General features: G+C 56.9%; 1 protein-coding gene across 1 annotated transcript; it reads left to right on the forward strand.

Annotated features, from left to right (window-relative positions):
* The first annotated feature begins 3,287 nt into the window (after positions 1 to 3,287).
* Positions 3,288 to 13,780, forward strand: NPTXR (neuronal pentraxin receptor). The gene is given in 6 exon segments (XM_027680210.1): positions 3,288 to 3,597; positions 3,599 to 3,971; positions 10,578 to 10,800; positions 10,936 to 11,180; positions 11,481 to 11,660; positions 12,062 to 13,780. Coding segments are annotated over 6 exon segments (1,437 nt in total). The 5' UTR covers positions 3,288 to 3,406; the 3' UTR covers positions 12,287 to 13,780.
* Positions 13,781 to 15,484: the final 1,704 nt, after the last annotated feature.

Genomic DNA, 15,484 nt, shown 5'->3' on the forward strand with positions numbered 1-15,484 from the left:
GGCAGTGTTTGGGCTCAGCTGTGGGCTGTCACCAGCTGGCTCCAACCAAAATACCCTCAGGGCTGCCCTTTGGAATGGTGTGATCTGGCCTCCCCTGAATGGGAGAGATAGGGCTGAGCTAGGGCTTCCTGGGGGAGAGTTGCTTTAGATACCTCTTCAGTGTCTGAGGTTTGGAAAGCCACAGGAGAGCCCTCTCCGGTGGTGACGTGTCTTGGCTGGCTGGGAGCAGGGAACACTGCCCACCAAAGCCAAGCACAGCCAAGGTGTGCTATTTATGTCACAACACTAGGCTCACCTTGCCTCTACTGCGTGCCAAAACGCCCGTGAGGCTGGCACTCCCTCCCTTGTCCCTGCACCCTGGTTCTGTTCAGAGGCCAGTGGGCTTTTGGCTGGATTCTAGAACAGCCAAGGAAGCCACCTCTGACCCATATTTTCTGGAGTAGGACGAAGGCTGGACACATCCAACAAGGTCCTGCACCAGTGTGGCCATGTAACAAGGGCAAGGTGATGCGAGTCACATCTGCAGGGCTGAGAGACCTGGAAATGAGAGAAGTCAGGATTTCCATACTATATGGAGTCTGCAGATCCCCAGGCAAGATGGACTGAAGGCTCCTGGTCTAAGGAGACAGGAGCTGGGTCCACGGAGTGGCAGTGGCAGAAGAGCCCTTTTGTGTCATTAGGGTGGCCCTGGGGGGGAATCCCCCACCCCAGAGGCATGAGGTTACCCTCCCGTGGGAAAAGGCTCGCCCCTTTCCTCACACCCACCACTTTGCTGACCTGAGCATCCTGAATGGGCCAGGATTTCACTCTGACTGGGGTGGGGCTGCCTTGTTCCTGCAAGGAGGGTTGGATGGGGGCAGCCTCAGAGCATCAGGTGTCCTTTCCCTCATGCCAGCAGTCCATCCTAAATCTCCCTCTCACACAGGGGCCACAGCAGGGCAGCCCCTTGTTCTGCCTTGCCCTGTCGGCTGCCACCCCTTGGGAACAGCTGCCAGCCCCAGACTTAATTAGATGGAACAAAATCCCTTAGTAGCTCGCTCCCCATCCCTATGGGCTGAATCCATGAGTTCTTGTTAAATCCAGCTTCTGTCACCAATTCCATTCAAAACAGGGCTCCCCAAAGCCTCGCATTGCCTTCCTCCAGCCTGTCACCTGCTGGAGGGCAGGGTTTCAACAGCACTGTGTCCTTGCCCATCCAGCACCTCTGAATTGTTATTCATGGGACAGGGAGGTTGCTCTGGCTACTCACCAGTCTGAGTCATCACCCCCTGTGAAAATCTATTTTTGCCACCTCTTTTGTCTCCAGGAAGAAGTTGTGGTCCCTGCTGAGGGAGAGGTCAGGACCCCAGGAGCAGTGAGCCGTGCCCTGCTGTGATACCCCACTCTTCCACATCCCAGCATGGGTGAGTGGGTCAGGGCTGGTGCAGAGGGGCTCACTCACCCCACTCACCACCACAGCGGCACCCGACAGAGGTATAAACCTTGCCACCACAATCCTACAGCCTTTGGCAATAAAATTTGGATGTCCAGGACAGTGCAAAGTCCCCAGCATAGCAACATTTCCCCCAATTGGGGACACAAAAAGCTTTGTAGAGATGTACAGCACTTTTCTTCACAGGGATGCAGGCAAAGGTTGTCCCTCCCCCCAGATCAGCACACTCTGGGGTAGGGTGGGCTGGTCCAGCCCTCACATGGGTTCCTTTCGAATCTGCTCCTACCCGGCCACTGCCAGGGGTGGGCATGCTGCAGGCAGGGGGTGACTCTGGGGGGTGCAATCCCCTGCCACCGCTAGGAAAGGGCAGGTTGGAGGCTGGTGGCCTCCCTTCATGCTGCGGAGTGCAGGCTTCTGTTTTCTTTGCATCCCACACCAGTGCCCACTTGTCCCAGCACACCAAGCACTCACCCTCCCGAAGCACTGGCCTTGCTGCCGGGGCCAGACACTTGTTGCTTGGGCTTTCCTCACATCCACCTGCTCAGCTTGCTCCATGTCCACCTCCACCTTTCCTCCTCATGGTTATCTTCATCTCTTTCTCTTCCTTAACCGCCCCATCTGTCTTCCTCTCCTCCTCCTCCTCCTCACAGCCTCCCAACACCATGAGTTGTCCTCACCAGGGTGAGGATTTTGATGGGCTGGGGCACAATGTACTCTGTGGGGAGAAAAGGTGATTGTATCCTGCCAGCAGCATTCCCCTCCCTGCTCCCATGAAGCAAAATTTGAGAAGTCTTTGTAGCTCTGGCTCCCTTGCTATCCACTCAAATATGCCTGGGGGGAAAGAAGATGTAATCTTTACTGGTGTTTCATATCCAGCACTGGAGCTGTTTTAAACACACATGCTGCCGATTCCCTGCTGGCTAAAAAGGATTTCCTGCCATTACTGAGCAGAGCTTGAAATCAATTTTGTTCGCTTTCCCTCCTGTGTTCCTGGCTTGGCTGAGCTGTGTTGCCAAGGCCCTGATGTGCCTGGGGAACAGGAGAGGGCATGGCACAGCTTGTGTCTCATGGGCAAGTGTGGTGTCAGAGCAAGAAGAAAGTGGTTGTCTGAAGTATCTCCTTTATGAGTGGTTTAGAACAGAGCAATGGTGGGAGAAGATTAAAAATGGGCATTTATGTCCCAAATGGATAGCACAGGTGTGCAGGTTGGAGGGTGAGGCAACCCATGACAGAGGGTGAGGCTCTCTGCAACAGTCCTGTTTGAGGTGGGAGAGCAAGACAGCCGCTCTGTGCCCTCCTGGAGAGGCATTTCCAAGAGCTGGAAAGTTGCTGGTTTAATTTTTAAGAGAAAGGCAAGGAGGGAAAGGCCCAAAAGACCCTCCCAGGGAATGCCTGATTTCGAGGCACTAACCCTCGGAGTATCGAGGGGCCCTTTACTTTCAGCCTAGGCATCTCGCAGGGGAAAAGCCTTCCTTGGGCTGTCCCGGAGGAGCATCCTCTCGCCAGAAGCTCCCGCCGAGCTGATTTCAGCAAGCCCGAGCCAGGGCTGGCCCCGTCCCCAGGTGCCCCCGGGGTGCCCCCCCTCCTCTCCCCGTCTCCGGCGCTCGTTGCCCGCTCGCCTCTCCCCGCCCGGACCCTCGCCCTTGCATCCCGGCGAGGGATGCTCGGGGGCAAGGGGGGTCGGTGAGAGGGGCGCGGCCGGGACGGGGGCGGTGGCGGGGGCGGTGCGGTGCGGGCGGTGCCGCCCGGCACATATAAGCGCGGCGCGGCGCGGCGGGGCCCCGGCGCCGGTGCTGCTGCTGGTACCGTCCTTCGTCGCCGGCTTCTTCCGGGCTGCCCGTCCATCTATCCACCCCTCCGTCCGTCCTTCCCCCTCTCCATCCCCGCCCGCTTTGTTTTTCTCGCCGTCCGCGGGCTCGGGCCCCCCACGCCGCTGCCACCCTGAAGTTTCTGGCGGTGCTGCTGGCGGCGGGCATGCTGGCTTTCCTGGGGGCCATCATCTGCATCATCGCCAGCGTCCACCCGGCCGGCACCGCCGCGCCCGCCGCCGCCGCTGACAATGACTCGGCCGCCGCCGCCCTCCTGCCCGCCGCCGACAAGGGTCTGGGAGCGCTGCACGGCCCCGCCGAGGCTCTGGCCAGCGCCGGGCCGCGCCTGCCGGGGGGGGCCGCCGCTCTTCAGCCGCTTCGTCTGCACCCCGCTGAGCACCGAGTGCCCCGCCACCGGCACCGGCCCCGCCGCCGGCCCCGAGGAGCTGCTGGCGCTGCGGAGCGCGGCGGCCCAGCTGCGCCGCACGGCGCTGGAGCAGAAGGAGCGAATCCGCATGGACCAGGAGACCATCCGGGAGCTCACCGGCAAGCTCAGCCGCTGCGAGGGCGGCCTGCGGAGCCCCCTCGCCGCCGCCGCGCCCCCCGCCGCCGCCGGGCTCCGCGCCGCCCCGCGCCCCGGCACCATGGGCCACCCCCCCGACGAGCCGCCCGCCGTGCGGGAGCTGGAGGAGGCTGTCCGCACCCTCCAGGACCGCATCGACAGGATAGAGGTGCGAGGGATGCTCCCGCGGTGTTGGGAGGGACGGTCCCAGGGGAAGACGCTCCTGGGGATTTGGGAGGGATGCTCCCAGGGGATGATGCTCCTGGGGCGATGCTCCCACATGTGCCATTCCCCAGGCATGCAGCCACACACACCCCGAACTAGCTCATCCCCCTCACGAGGCTTCAGGAAGGTTATCTGTGCCCTGCTCTTCCCTGAGGTTTCTGCTCAGGAGCAAGGGGTTCGCCCTCAGCCCACGTCTCTTCCCTCCGTGCAGGGTAGTCCCAAGGGGCCCAGGGCTGCTCTGCTTTCCCCCCCCGTCTGCACCCAGGTAGGGCATCTTGCTTGCCCCATAGCACTTGCCAAGGACTCCTCCAGAGCAGATTGGCAGCTCAGGGCCAGACCCTGCCCTTTAGCAGAAAGGTAAATCCCATCTGATGCCATCGCAGTTATGAATGGGACTGCTCACAAAGTGGAGTGCAGTGCAGAGCCCAGCACCTCTTCCCCATATAGTCCATGGGAGCCGGAGAGAGAAGGGCGCAGCTGCAGTCACTTGCTGTGCCCATCCCTGCGGCATTGGGCTGTTGGCATTTAGGATGCAGACCCCTGGTCCCCACTCTGTAGTGGCTGTGCAACATGTGCCCAGCAGGCTGAGCCCTGGCCCGCCCACAAGCCAGTGGCACTAAAGGCTCTACCGTGACATCTGTGATGGGGCACATCATGGAGTGCATGTGAGTGTTGATTTATTTGGGCTCAGCAGACCCCTGAGCTCTACTGGGTATCAGAGCCACCTGCAAGAAGCCTCCTATGAGTCCTCAACCTTCTCATCTTCCTGTTCAGTTCCCTGTTGCCCTCTCCACTCCTCCATGGAGTGTGGAGCTGGGAGTGGGGCAGCATCCCATGGAGTCCCTCTCCTCAGCTTTGGGCTTCTGCCCCTCTCACTATAGCCACATGCACACAGTGGCAGCAGGCAATGGATGGGGAAATTCTGAGCCACTAAGGTCACAGGCTGAAAAATGAGGCTGGGAGAGAGTGTTATTGTAATGGATGGAGATACGAACAGGGATAGAAAGACAGCGAAAGACAAGTAAACACATGCATGCAAGATGGAAAAGAGCTGGAGACTAGAGGAAGCACCTGTGAGCTGCCAGGGTAACACACACACAGGCACAGGAGGAAACACAGAGGCACGCCAGGCATGTGCAGGGAGAGGGGAATGTGCAGCCTGTCTGAGCATGTTGCCCAGAGCCAAATGCAGCCAAAGGGAGGGACAGAGCCACCCCAAAAACCCCCCTGCAACCCCCAAAAAATGATTTCCCAAGAGTGGGATAGGACTGCTGGTGTGCTTACCCAGAAACAAAGGGGAGAAAACACACATATACCTGTGTGTTTTTGAGGACCAGGCAATGCATGGTAGGATGGTACCCAGCACATCAATTTGTATCTTGGGAACCATCAGACCTTTAGCTGTTCTCCAGCCATCCTCTCCCCCTTCTCCAAGGGGAAGCACCATCTCTGAGCTGCCTTGGTCCCTGTCCTGGGTTTTCTGATGGTGGCGGGAGGTTTGGGGTGGAGGATGGTGAGGCTCACAAGGGTTGGAGCAGGCTCTTTTCTCCCAGGGAACCTGAAGCAATGCTGGGACAAGGTTTGTGCACACACTGATGAGGAAGCCAAGTGGCATGTGGCCAAAAATGTTCTTTTTTTGTGCTGCCAGGAGCCCGAGGGTCCCAAGCGTACTTTGCAGGGGAGACACAGCACCCTGCGGCTCAGCGAGCCCTGCCAGATGAGGAACTAGGGCAGCATGTCACAGGTGGGCTGGACCTCGGCTGCCCTGGCTCCTGCTTGGTATAACATGCCACCTGTGTGGATCACACCCCTGGGAGGGATGGCCACAGCCTAGCCAGCCAAGCCCTGGAGTCACACCTCAGCCATCCAGTGATGGTTGCCTGTGCCTTCCCTCCCTGGATTGCCTCCCCCTGCCCCAGGAGCAGACACCTAAAACTTCATGGTGGGGTACCTGCACCCCTCTGTCCCACATGGCTCCAGCTGTCAGCCCTGGGAGCCTTCCTGTGGTACTCCATGACATGGGAGGCACCCCCAGCCCCCACAGCTATCTGGGATCGTGGTAGTGATCACCCCAAAAGGTGACTCAGATGGGGACAGTCCCAGCGTGGCTCCCAGTGTGCTGGAGGCTCTGTGAAACCCACTGGGAAGGAGAGGAAATGCTGCAAGGTCTGTGGTGGCCTAATCTCAGGAGAGGGATGACACAAAATGCCATGTGCTGCCTTGGGAAGGCTGCATCCCAAGGCATCTCCAGGTAGGTTTGCCAGCAGGGATTACTGCTGGAGGCTTTGGAGTTGGAACTGAGAGGAGGGGGCAGGTAGAAGATTGCTGTTCTAATCCAGGCACTCTCAGCCCCGTCTGTAGGGCATAACAAGATTTATTCATGCACTGAAAAACCTATTAAGACTTTTGTTTCTTAATTTTGTCAGCATGGCAGCAGGATTTTCCAGGGGAGGATGCAGGGAGGGACCCCACAGTCTTGCTCTTTGTCCCCTGCCATTTCAGCAGGGATGGGCTTGCAGCATCACAACATTGACATGGAGACTTCTTCCCTCACCTCTTCCCAACCCACCACAAGGTATCCATTGTCCTTTCCTCATGCACAGCAGCATAGTTAGGCTTTTTTTGTCTTGGTTTTGAGGGTCCCCCCCTTCTCTCAGCATGTGCTCATGTCTGTATGCTTGAGTGCATCTTGGAATACAGAGCCAGGGGGCCCAGATGGTCCTTTTCCATGCTTCTAGTTATTGCTGCAAATGGAAACGGAGCACAGAGGGAATCACCTTGGCTTTCTAGGCTGTGCCGAGATGCAGGTGCTCCCTTTCTCCCCATCATCCCTTGCAGGAGATGGAGCAGGATAGGAGACAGCCTGGTGGGCTCTGTGGAGGACCTGGCAGAACTGTAACAGCCTGTTTGCTACTCAGCCAGCATGTGGCTGTGCCGGTGTGGCTGGTGACCTGGCTGCTGGCAGGAAACCCTTGGCTATGAGAATGGGAATGGTAGTGACCTAGCTGCCTTCCTCCTGTCTCTATCTCCAGCAGTGTGGGAATGGAAAACCCCAAATTCTGATAGTCCCAGTCCAAGGTTTAAGGGGGGCAGGATCAGTGGTGAGCTCTTCCCTTGTTAGGAGGAAGGAGAGGCTGATGCATCCCTGCTTGTCTTCTACCCCATGCACTCCTTCTTGGGGTTTAATGAACCCCAAGGATTTGCTCGGGTCCAAAAAGGTGGCAGGGTCCAATAAAGAGTGGTACAGCAAGTGTGCCATCCTGCAGCAGTGAGTATCCCAGGATGGCAGCCACAGAGGAGTTTTGTGCAGCCTGGAAGAATTCCTGGGTCCAAGGAACAGAATGGGGCTGCTGTGTGCGTGCACCCAGGTGACCATCACGATCCCTGGGATGTGCTGAGGCATCATCCCATGGTCCTGCCTGCCCTGTCCCAGCAGCTAAGGTGGGCACTTGTGTGCTGGCGGCCGAGGGGGAGCAGCAGATTTGCCGGTGCATTAGTAAATGAGGCTCTGATCTCCTTATGTAAATCAAAGTGCATTTGCCGACTGAGGGCTACAACCCCAGCGAGCACATGCCAACGTGGCTGCCACAGACCTCTAACCCCACCTCCCCAGCCCCAGCCCCCAGCAGCTGCTGACATTTAAAGTGATTAATATTACCTGGCATCTTTCAATCTTTTTTGCCCGTTCTAGTGGCCAAAAAGCATCAAACGAGCCTCCCCCGCACCCGCTGCCCACTCCCCTGCTGCCTGCGCAGCAGCAGATGGGGAGCCGGGCGCCTGCCGAACAGCCGGGGAGAAGGCGCTCTCCCCCTCTCCTCCCCCCAAAGGCTACTGGTAAATAACAGCTGCACATCTACCATTAATAATTTTACAAATAATTTGGTTTGGAAGAAAGATGCTTGAGCAGCAGCTCGGAGATGAGGAGGATGGTTAGGAGACGCAGCCCACCTTTGCACCAGGGGGATCACCCGGCACATCTCAGCTGCATGGGGTAGAATGGTCTAGTGTACTGTCCAGCCATGATCTGGCTGTGGGGATGGGGATGGTGTCCGCTGGGATGGCCCTGAAACTCTGCCAGATGAGGGTACTGGCTACATTCCTTTCCAGAAGGAATAGGGGGTCAGCAATGGTTCAGTTGGCCGTGTGGATCTGTCTGTCCATGCACTGGCTGCCAGGCTGGAGTGGCCAGCAAGATCTGGAGAGAGGGCTGAAAGGGCAAAAACTCAGGGGAAAGGGAAGAAATTGAGCAAGAAGGGAGAAATAGCATGTGTGTGCACAGAGGGGAGCATCAAGAGGAGACACTCCAAAGCCAAATAAGTGAAAAGGCCATAGGGAGAAAAGTTACAGAGGGAAGAAAATAGCAGCAGGGAGAAAAGCAGGAGGAAGAGGGAAGTAAAAAAAGCACTCAGTCACTACTGAATAATGTAGGGCAGGCTACTGGGGGCTAGTGAGAGTGACAAAAGCTCCCAGCCTTTTCTTTTTTCGTCATTAACAGATGGAGCCGTGCATGAAGCAGGGACGTAGGCTCCAAACCTGCAGCTCGAGCAATCAAAGTGTGCGGCAGACAGGAGCGTGCCAGCCTCCGCTGTAGCCGGGTGGCCTGAAAGGATGAGGAAAGCTCTTGGAGCCCATGCAATGCGGACACAGAGGCAAAGGCAACCCCATCCCACCTGTGCCAACCCAGCCAGCTCTGCTTGGGTACAAATGCAGGCATCCACCAGTGGGAACTGTCCCTGCCAGGAGGATGAGAATTAACCATTTCACTCACCTTTCCTTCCCTCCTGCCAGCCCTCCCCTGCCTTTCATCCTGCCTCACCAGCAGATCCCCAAGTCTTCTCCAAAACAAAAAGGCAAAAGACCTAAAGCCCCTTCCCCATTGGCTAATCCCTCCCTGTTTTACAGAGACCAAAGGTAGGATGCCCTTTGCCAGGCACCTTTCCCTTCCCAGAGAGGCTCTGCTCTCTGCAAGAGCATCCTTAGTGCTGCTGGAGCAAGCTGGCAGCGAGAGCTGGCGTTTGGTCAGGGCTGACAGATGTCCCCTGCACAACCTCTCTTCCCGTGCTGGGATTTGCTTCTCCGGATTGGTTTTCCTCACAGTACCTGTGGGTTTGCCCCAATAGACCCTGCTGGCACCTCTTGCAGACCCTGGGACATCACGGCCTCCCTTTTATTTGTAGCCTGAGTACATTGCAGCCCAGTGCAGGTACGTTTGTGCTCACACCAACACCATGCTCTTGCTTTTCCTCCCCCTGCAGTTCCCATCCACCAAGGCTGCATCCTGCCCAGCCAAACCTGGCTTTCCTCCAGCCTCCCTCTTGCCTCAGTTGTTCATGATGGATAGCAAAGATTGGCAGTGAAATGGGCAGGCATCCCCCCTTCAGCTTTGTGTGCATGATTATCAGGTCCTGTCCAGTTTGGAAAAGCAGGATGTAGGGAAGAAGAAAAAGCTAGAAGCCATAACCACAGCTGAGCATGCTGACTTCCTCCAGGCCAGCTCTGAGGCCATGGGGAGGCTGTTCATACCAACAGGAATGGCATCCCCCCATGTCCCACCAGCGTAAGCCACATGAATATCCAGGGCTGAAGAAGCTGTGCAGAACTCTCGGTGCTGGAGCACCCAAGGGAGCTCCTTGGGAAGGTCTGGAAACACAGAGAAGGGGGTCACCATCTTTCTGAACCCATGGCAGAGAGACTAATGTCCCAAGGACATGGGGAAAGGAGAGGGCTCCTATTTACAGAGAAACCCTGCAAACATGGCAAAGGGTCACCTTCTCCCTTCCAGCCTGATTTTCTTCCAGCTGGGATAGAGTCTTCTGGTAAGGTAGGATCTGGGGTCTTTGCAGAGTGCAGCAGCAGCTGAGAGCATATTCACCAGGTGCCATGTTAGAATTGCCATGGGAAGAGTTTTGGTCTGGGTGTTAACCCTGATGAGACAAGACACGCTTGATGTGCCCAGGTGATGGGTCATGTCTTGAGAACAGACACACACAACAGCCTCGCCACTGGTCCCACTTCTCCATGGCATCCCCAAGGCCTGGGAGAGGCTGGCTTACAGAGAGCTACCTGCCCAACCCAGTGCACGTGCACACACCTCCGCATGCTGGCTGAGCTGAGCTAAGAGGATTACAGCCCCATTAAGTGATGTTAACGTGCTGGACATAGGTAAGCAGCCTCACGAGCAGCAGAGGTGGAAGCTCCAAGGTCCTTCCCACATCATTCCTTCATCGTGGGAGGCTGCCTGCAGGAGCAGAGCCAAGGGATGACCCAAACATCCCATCCTTGCTCTGTCTCTGAAGCAGCAGAAAGTCATTAAGAGCAGCCAAGCTTCATTTTGCAGTAATGATCTCAATGGGAGCTCTGAGAGGGGAGGTACAAAGTCAGCTGGAGGCTCTTGGAGGAGACCCCAGTGCGGATATGGGACTGTCATCTCAGCACTCCCTGTAGTGCTGGGGGCTGGGCATGTCCTTATTTAACCTCTTACAGTGACACCTCCCTGAATTTTCTCTTTTCTCCCTCCTTTCCCCTCTGTCGTGGCTGCTGCTGAGTGCAGCAGGAGCTGCCAGCCCGCGCCAATGGCTCAGCACCCACTGCCCCGGCATTTGCTCGCGATGCCCTCCACACCAAGATGGAGCAGCTGGAGGAACAGCTCCTCTCCAAGATCCTGACCCTGCAGAAGGAGCGCCAGGCTGCAAGCACTGACCACAGCCAGCAGCAGCACAACATTGAGAAGGAGCTGAACTCCCTCCAGAACCGGGTGACGGAGCTGGAGCATGGTGAGTCTTGTTTGATGGGGATGGAGGTGGGGCAAGGGGGTCCCTAGCCCAAGGTGTATCACCAGGAGAACCCCAGCACAGGTCACCCTCTACAGGTGCTGACCCTTCTCTCTCCTCCCCATCCTTGGCACGTAGGACCGCTGGGTTACAGCCCTCCTGATGCCTTCAAGGTGACCATCCCGGTGCAGAACAACTACATGTATGCCCGCATGAAGAAGAGCTTGCCGGAGCTCTACGCCTTCACCATCTGCATGTGGCTGAAGTCCAAGGCCCTGGCAGGGCTCGGCACCCCTTTCTCCTACTCTGTCCCAAGCCAAGCCAATGAGATTGTGCTGTTGGAGTGGGGCACTAACCCCCTGGAGCTGCTCATCAATGACAAGGTCAGCCTAGTTGCAGGAGGAGCGGGAGAAAAGTCCCTGCCCTCATGTTCCCTGTTTCAACCCACACTGGTATGGGGGAGCTGGGAGGAAGGGGCCCAGGCTTATGGGGAGAGGGAGGAGGGTGGGGAGGATGGCTCACTGAGGTGGGTTTTGAGAGGCAGAAGCAGCACAGTGGGAGGTCTGTAGATTTTGGGTTGTCACCACCATGGGAGTGCACCACTTGCTTTGCGAGGGGCTGGGGAGCCACCAGGGTCTCCCAGCAGTTCCACTGAGCCCTGGGCTCTTGCTCTTCCCCGGAAGGTTGCCCAGCTGCCGCTGAGCCTGAAGGACAAGGCCTGGCACCACATCTGCGTGGCGTGGACCACCCGGGACGGCAAGTGGTCAGCATACCAGGATGGTGAACAGCGGGGCACTGGTGAGAACCTGGCCTCCTGGCATGCCATCAAGCCCCAGGGCGTCATCATCCTGGGCCAGGAGCAGGTATGTACCAGCTCAACACTGAGAACTGCCAGTTAGCATTGCTCTGGTGGGAAGCTGGCTGGGGGGAAAAGCCCCCAAATGGGGCAAAGGCAGGGGGTGGTGTGGGCACGAGCACTCAGCATGGCATGTTGGCTCTCCTGCCTGCTCATCTGACCTCCAGCCTGGCCACGTGCACTCATTGTCTCCTCTTCCCTCTCCCTATTCCTCTGGCCTCCACTTGCTCCTGTCTTATCTTCTTTCATCTCCTCTACACGTCCATCCCCTCCCCTGCTTGCCACCAAGCATCAAGCTCTGCTTCTCCCCAAACTTTTCCCTCTCCCCCTTGCCTTTTTTGCCCACTGGGTGCATGTTCCTCCTCTTCTGCTCATCCCTGTCCGATCACCTCTCCTGCTCTTTCCCAGGACACTCTGGGGGGCCGCTTTGATGCCACGCAGGCTTTCGTGGGGGAGCTGGCGCAGTTCAGCGTGTGGGACCACATGCTGGCACCAGCGGAGATCCTGGGTTTGGCCAACTGCACCTCTCACCTCCAAGGGAATGTGATTCAGTGGGACGACCAGGCGGTGGAGGTCTTTGGAGGTGCCAGCAAGGCAGGCTTTGCTGCGTGTGAGGAAGGGAGGAAGGCATGAGTGGCGCCGAGCCCTCTCCCCAGCACCAAGGAACCCAATGGCAGCCCCAAAGCAGGGAGCCCCTTTCTCCCCTCCCAGACCAGTAAGCCTTGCCAGGGCGATGCTTGAGCCCTGGCACTGGTGTCCCAGGAGGGAGAGGGGACCCTGGAAGCCTCCCTGTTGCCCCTGTGCTGGTGGTGTGGCTTGTCCCCACCCCTGGCACAAGTCTGCTCCTGGGTCTCATCTTGCCCTACTTCTGTTTTGAGTGGACCTTGCTGTACCTGCAGGTGTCCCTGGTACAGCGAGGGTCCTCACCTTGTCAGCCCCAACAGGGAATGGGAAGGAGAACTCTGTCTATCCCAAGTGCAGTCCAGCCGCAGTGGGATGCCAGGGTGCAGGCACCCCCTGAATACATCCCCTTTCCTTATTTATTTCTAGCAACCCCACTGTCTGGTTTTACGAGCCCGCATTCTAGGATCTCCCCTCCAGTTCCATCCCCTCTTCTGCTGCCCTGGTTTTTCAAGCATCACCCCAGGGAAGCCAAGGGAGAATGGCAGGGAACCAGTGGGGCAGTACTCACCATTCTGTACCCCTTTCCCTGCCTCTGCTGCCTGTTCGGGCAGGGCTGCCTGAGGAGAGCCAGGCTTTTGAGGCAGTTGGAAAAGAGCACTCCCCACTCTCTTCCAGTTGGGTGGTTGGTCGGCCACCAAGGGAATGGGGGAAATGGGGCAAAGCATGTCCTCCAGCGCTGGCCGAGGGGGAAGGAGTGCAGCACTGCCATCAAAGGGAGTGAAAGCAAGGAAAAAGGAGATGGAGAGATGGAGGATGGTGGTGGTCAGAGGAGCCCTGCCACCCATCCCCCAGTCTTTTGGTTACCGGATCAGGTTGCTGCCCTTGGTTCCACCCAGGTCCCCTCCTTTAGCTGCTCCTGGCCAGGAACAGGGCTGCCACTGGCCTTGGAACTGGGAGGGTGATGGGGTGGGCTGGTGTTTCCCCTGTGGAGTGCCTGAGAATACTGTTTCCATGCAGCGTGGTCGCCAACATTTCAATATGTGCGTGTATGTATGTGCACGTGTGTGTGTCTGGGGTGGGGTGGGAGGGTTATTTCAGGGCTCTCATGGTTGCTCAGTGCAGTGTCCAGCTTCCAGTGCTCCCCCTTACCCCAAGTCCCACTTTGTACTTTGGGCGACAGCCGCCCCCACCCCTGGGGGAGGCGAAGCTGGCAGGAGGGACAGCCCTGCCACCCAGCATCCCCCCCACGCAGGGTCTCTGCCAGCGCTGGGGTGGCTCAGCCTGCTGGGGAGGACGTGGCAGGGATGGGGTGCAGCCTTTGTGCCAAGTGGGAACACTGTGACCTTTGTGCACCCTGACGAGCTGCCCCTCTTCCTCGCTCGCTTGCGCGCTTTCTCTAATGCACGTTCGTGACAGGGGCCCCTGACGCGCACCTGTGGTGGGACATTTCTTTTGTAAAGCTGATCGTGAACAAATAAACGTGATGTTTTCTGTTCGAGCCTCCCGTGGGGTGCGAGGTCGCTGCGGGGACAGAGGGGACTGACCAGCCCAAGCCAACGTGTCCTTCCCTGGGATGCTTAGGGTTGCATCCCTGAAAGGAGATGGCCGGGCCCATTGCTGGCAATACAGAAATATCATTGCAAGGTCTGGTATCATTGCTCCAGAGGGGCAGGGAGGTGGTGTCACAGTTTGGGTACTTCTCATCTACCACACTGCAGAGCAGCATGGGGTACAGGCTGCTGCTGGTGTGGGAGGAGGTTTGGGGGAAGCATCTCTCCACAGAGGAGGAACCTCCATCCCAACAACAGGAAGCAGAAACCAGTGAGAAATCATGGCCTCTAGGTCAGAACATGGTGTCAAGGAGCTCATGTCAAGTATAAATCTAATTAAGTACTAGTAATGAGTTTCTGACCTAGCTAAGCACAAGATGGTTCAGGCACGGCCCTTGGAGCTCCTATTGTAGAGCAGCTCGTGACCAGGTCTGAATGGTGCTTTTGCCCTTCAGTAGGTCCTGCCCCTCCTAGGAAAAGCACAATCTCACCTGTATTCTGGGAAAAAAAAGCACAAAGCCAGAGGACTCGCTTTTCCCTAAGGCCCTGAGCCAAAACCGACCCCACCAGCTCCCACTTCTTCTGGAGGGTATTTAATGCCATAAAACAAAGTCTGGTGCTCTCACCTTCACCACATGTCCACAAAGTTGAGGGTTTGTTTTGAAGAAAAAGTATGTACTTCAGCTGGAGCATAGGCTCAAGGGCTTTGCTGAGCTGGAGGCTCACCCCCACATCACTAAGAGGAGGGGGTTCAACAGGTGACAGATATCTGCTTGTGCTCCCAAATAACAGCAGCATAATTAGGAAAGGCAACACTTTTTAGAGGAGAAAATGTCAAGAAACATTGTTGGGGTCACAAACTTAGGAGGAGGCGAAATGGGAGGACTGGTCTGGAAAATTCTCCTATTAAAACTGCAGAAGCCCTGAGAGAGGGCTCTTGGGGCTGCTGGCCAAGGCAGGAGAGATGCACGAGGATGAACAGGGATGGAAACAGCCTGGCCACTGATGTAGGCTATTGGCATAAATCTTGTCTCCTCCACAGTCCAGAAACCCAGCCTGTGCTGAAACTGTGTGTAAATGCTCTTCAGAAAAGCAGAAAAAAGGGGACACCAGGAGATGCTTGAGCAGGGCCTTCTGTGCTGCCCTCTTTGTCCCTGCCAAGTGGTGCTGGCATGATCCCAGCCCCAGCCATGTACCTGAGACATGTGGATCTGTCACTTCTGGAACAGGAGAAATGGGGGAGCCTGGTAGAACAGCTTCTGTAGGGAAACCTCCTCTCCCACAGAGGTTCACAGCCAGTTGGGCAAACCGGGGGACATACAGGAAAACTTGATAGAATTTTCCCAGACCTTTTAAAAGCTTCCAGCAAATGCCTCTGCATAAGGCTCTTCAGGAAACAAACGCATTTTGGAGAGATTAGAAACTGGTTGGGAAACACAAAATCAAGAGCAGGAATAAATATTTGATTTCCATCCTGCCCTGGCTCTCTGCAGGAAGCAACGTCTGCTTCTCACCCATCTCAGGAGGAGGAGAGCAAGATTGAGATCATTTCTTTTCAGTAAGCTGAGCCTTGCAAGAGCAGCAAACCTGCAACAGGGCTTAAAAGGTAGAGGAGATGACAAATCAATGGCATTGCTGGCTGGAAGGAGTAATTACA

The sequence above is a fragment of the Neopelma chrysocephalum genome, unplaced genomic scaffold (assembly GCF_003984885.1).
Source record: "Neopelma chrysocephalum unplaced genomic scaffold, ASM398488v2 Primary Assembly neopelma1_59, whole genome shotgun sequence".
Lineage (NCBI taxonomy): Eukaryota > Metazoa > Chordata > Aves > Passeriformes > Pipridae > Neopelma > Neopelma chrysocephalum.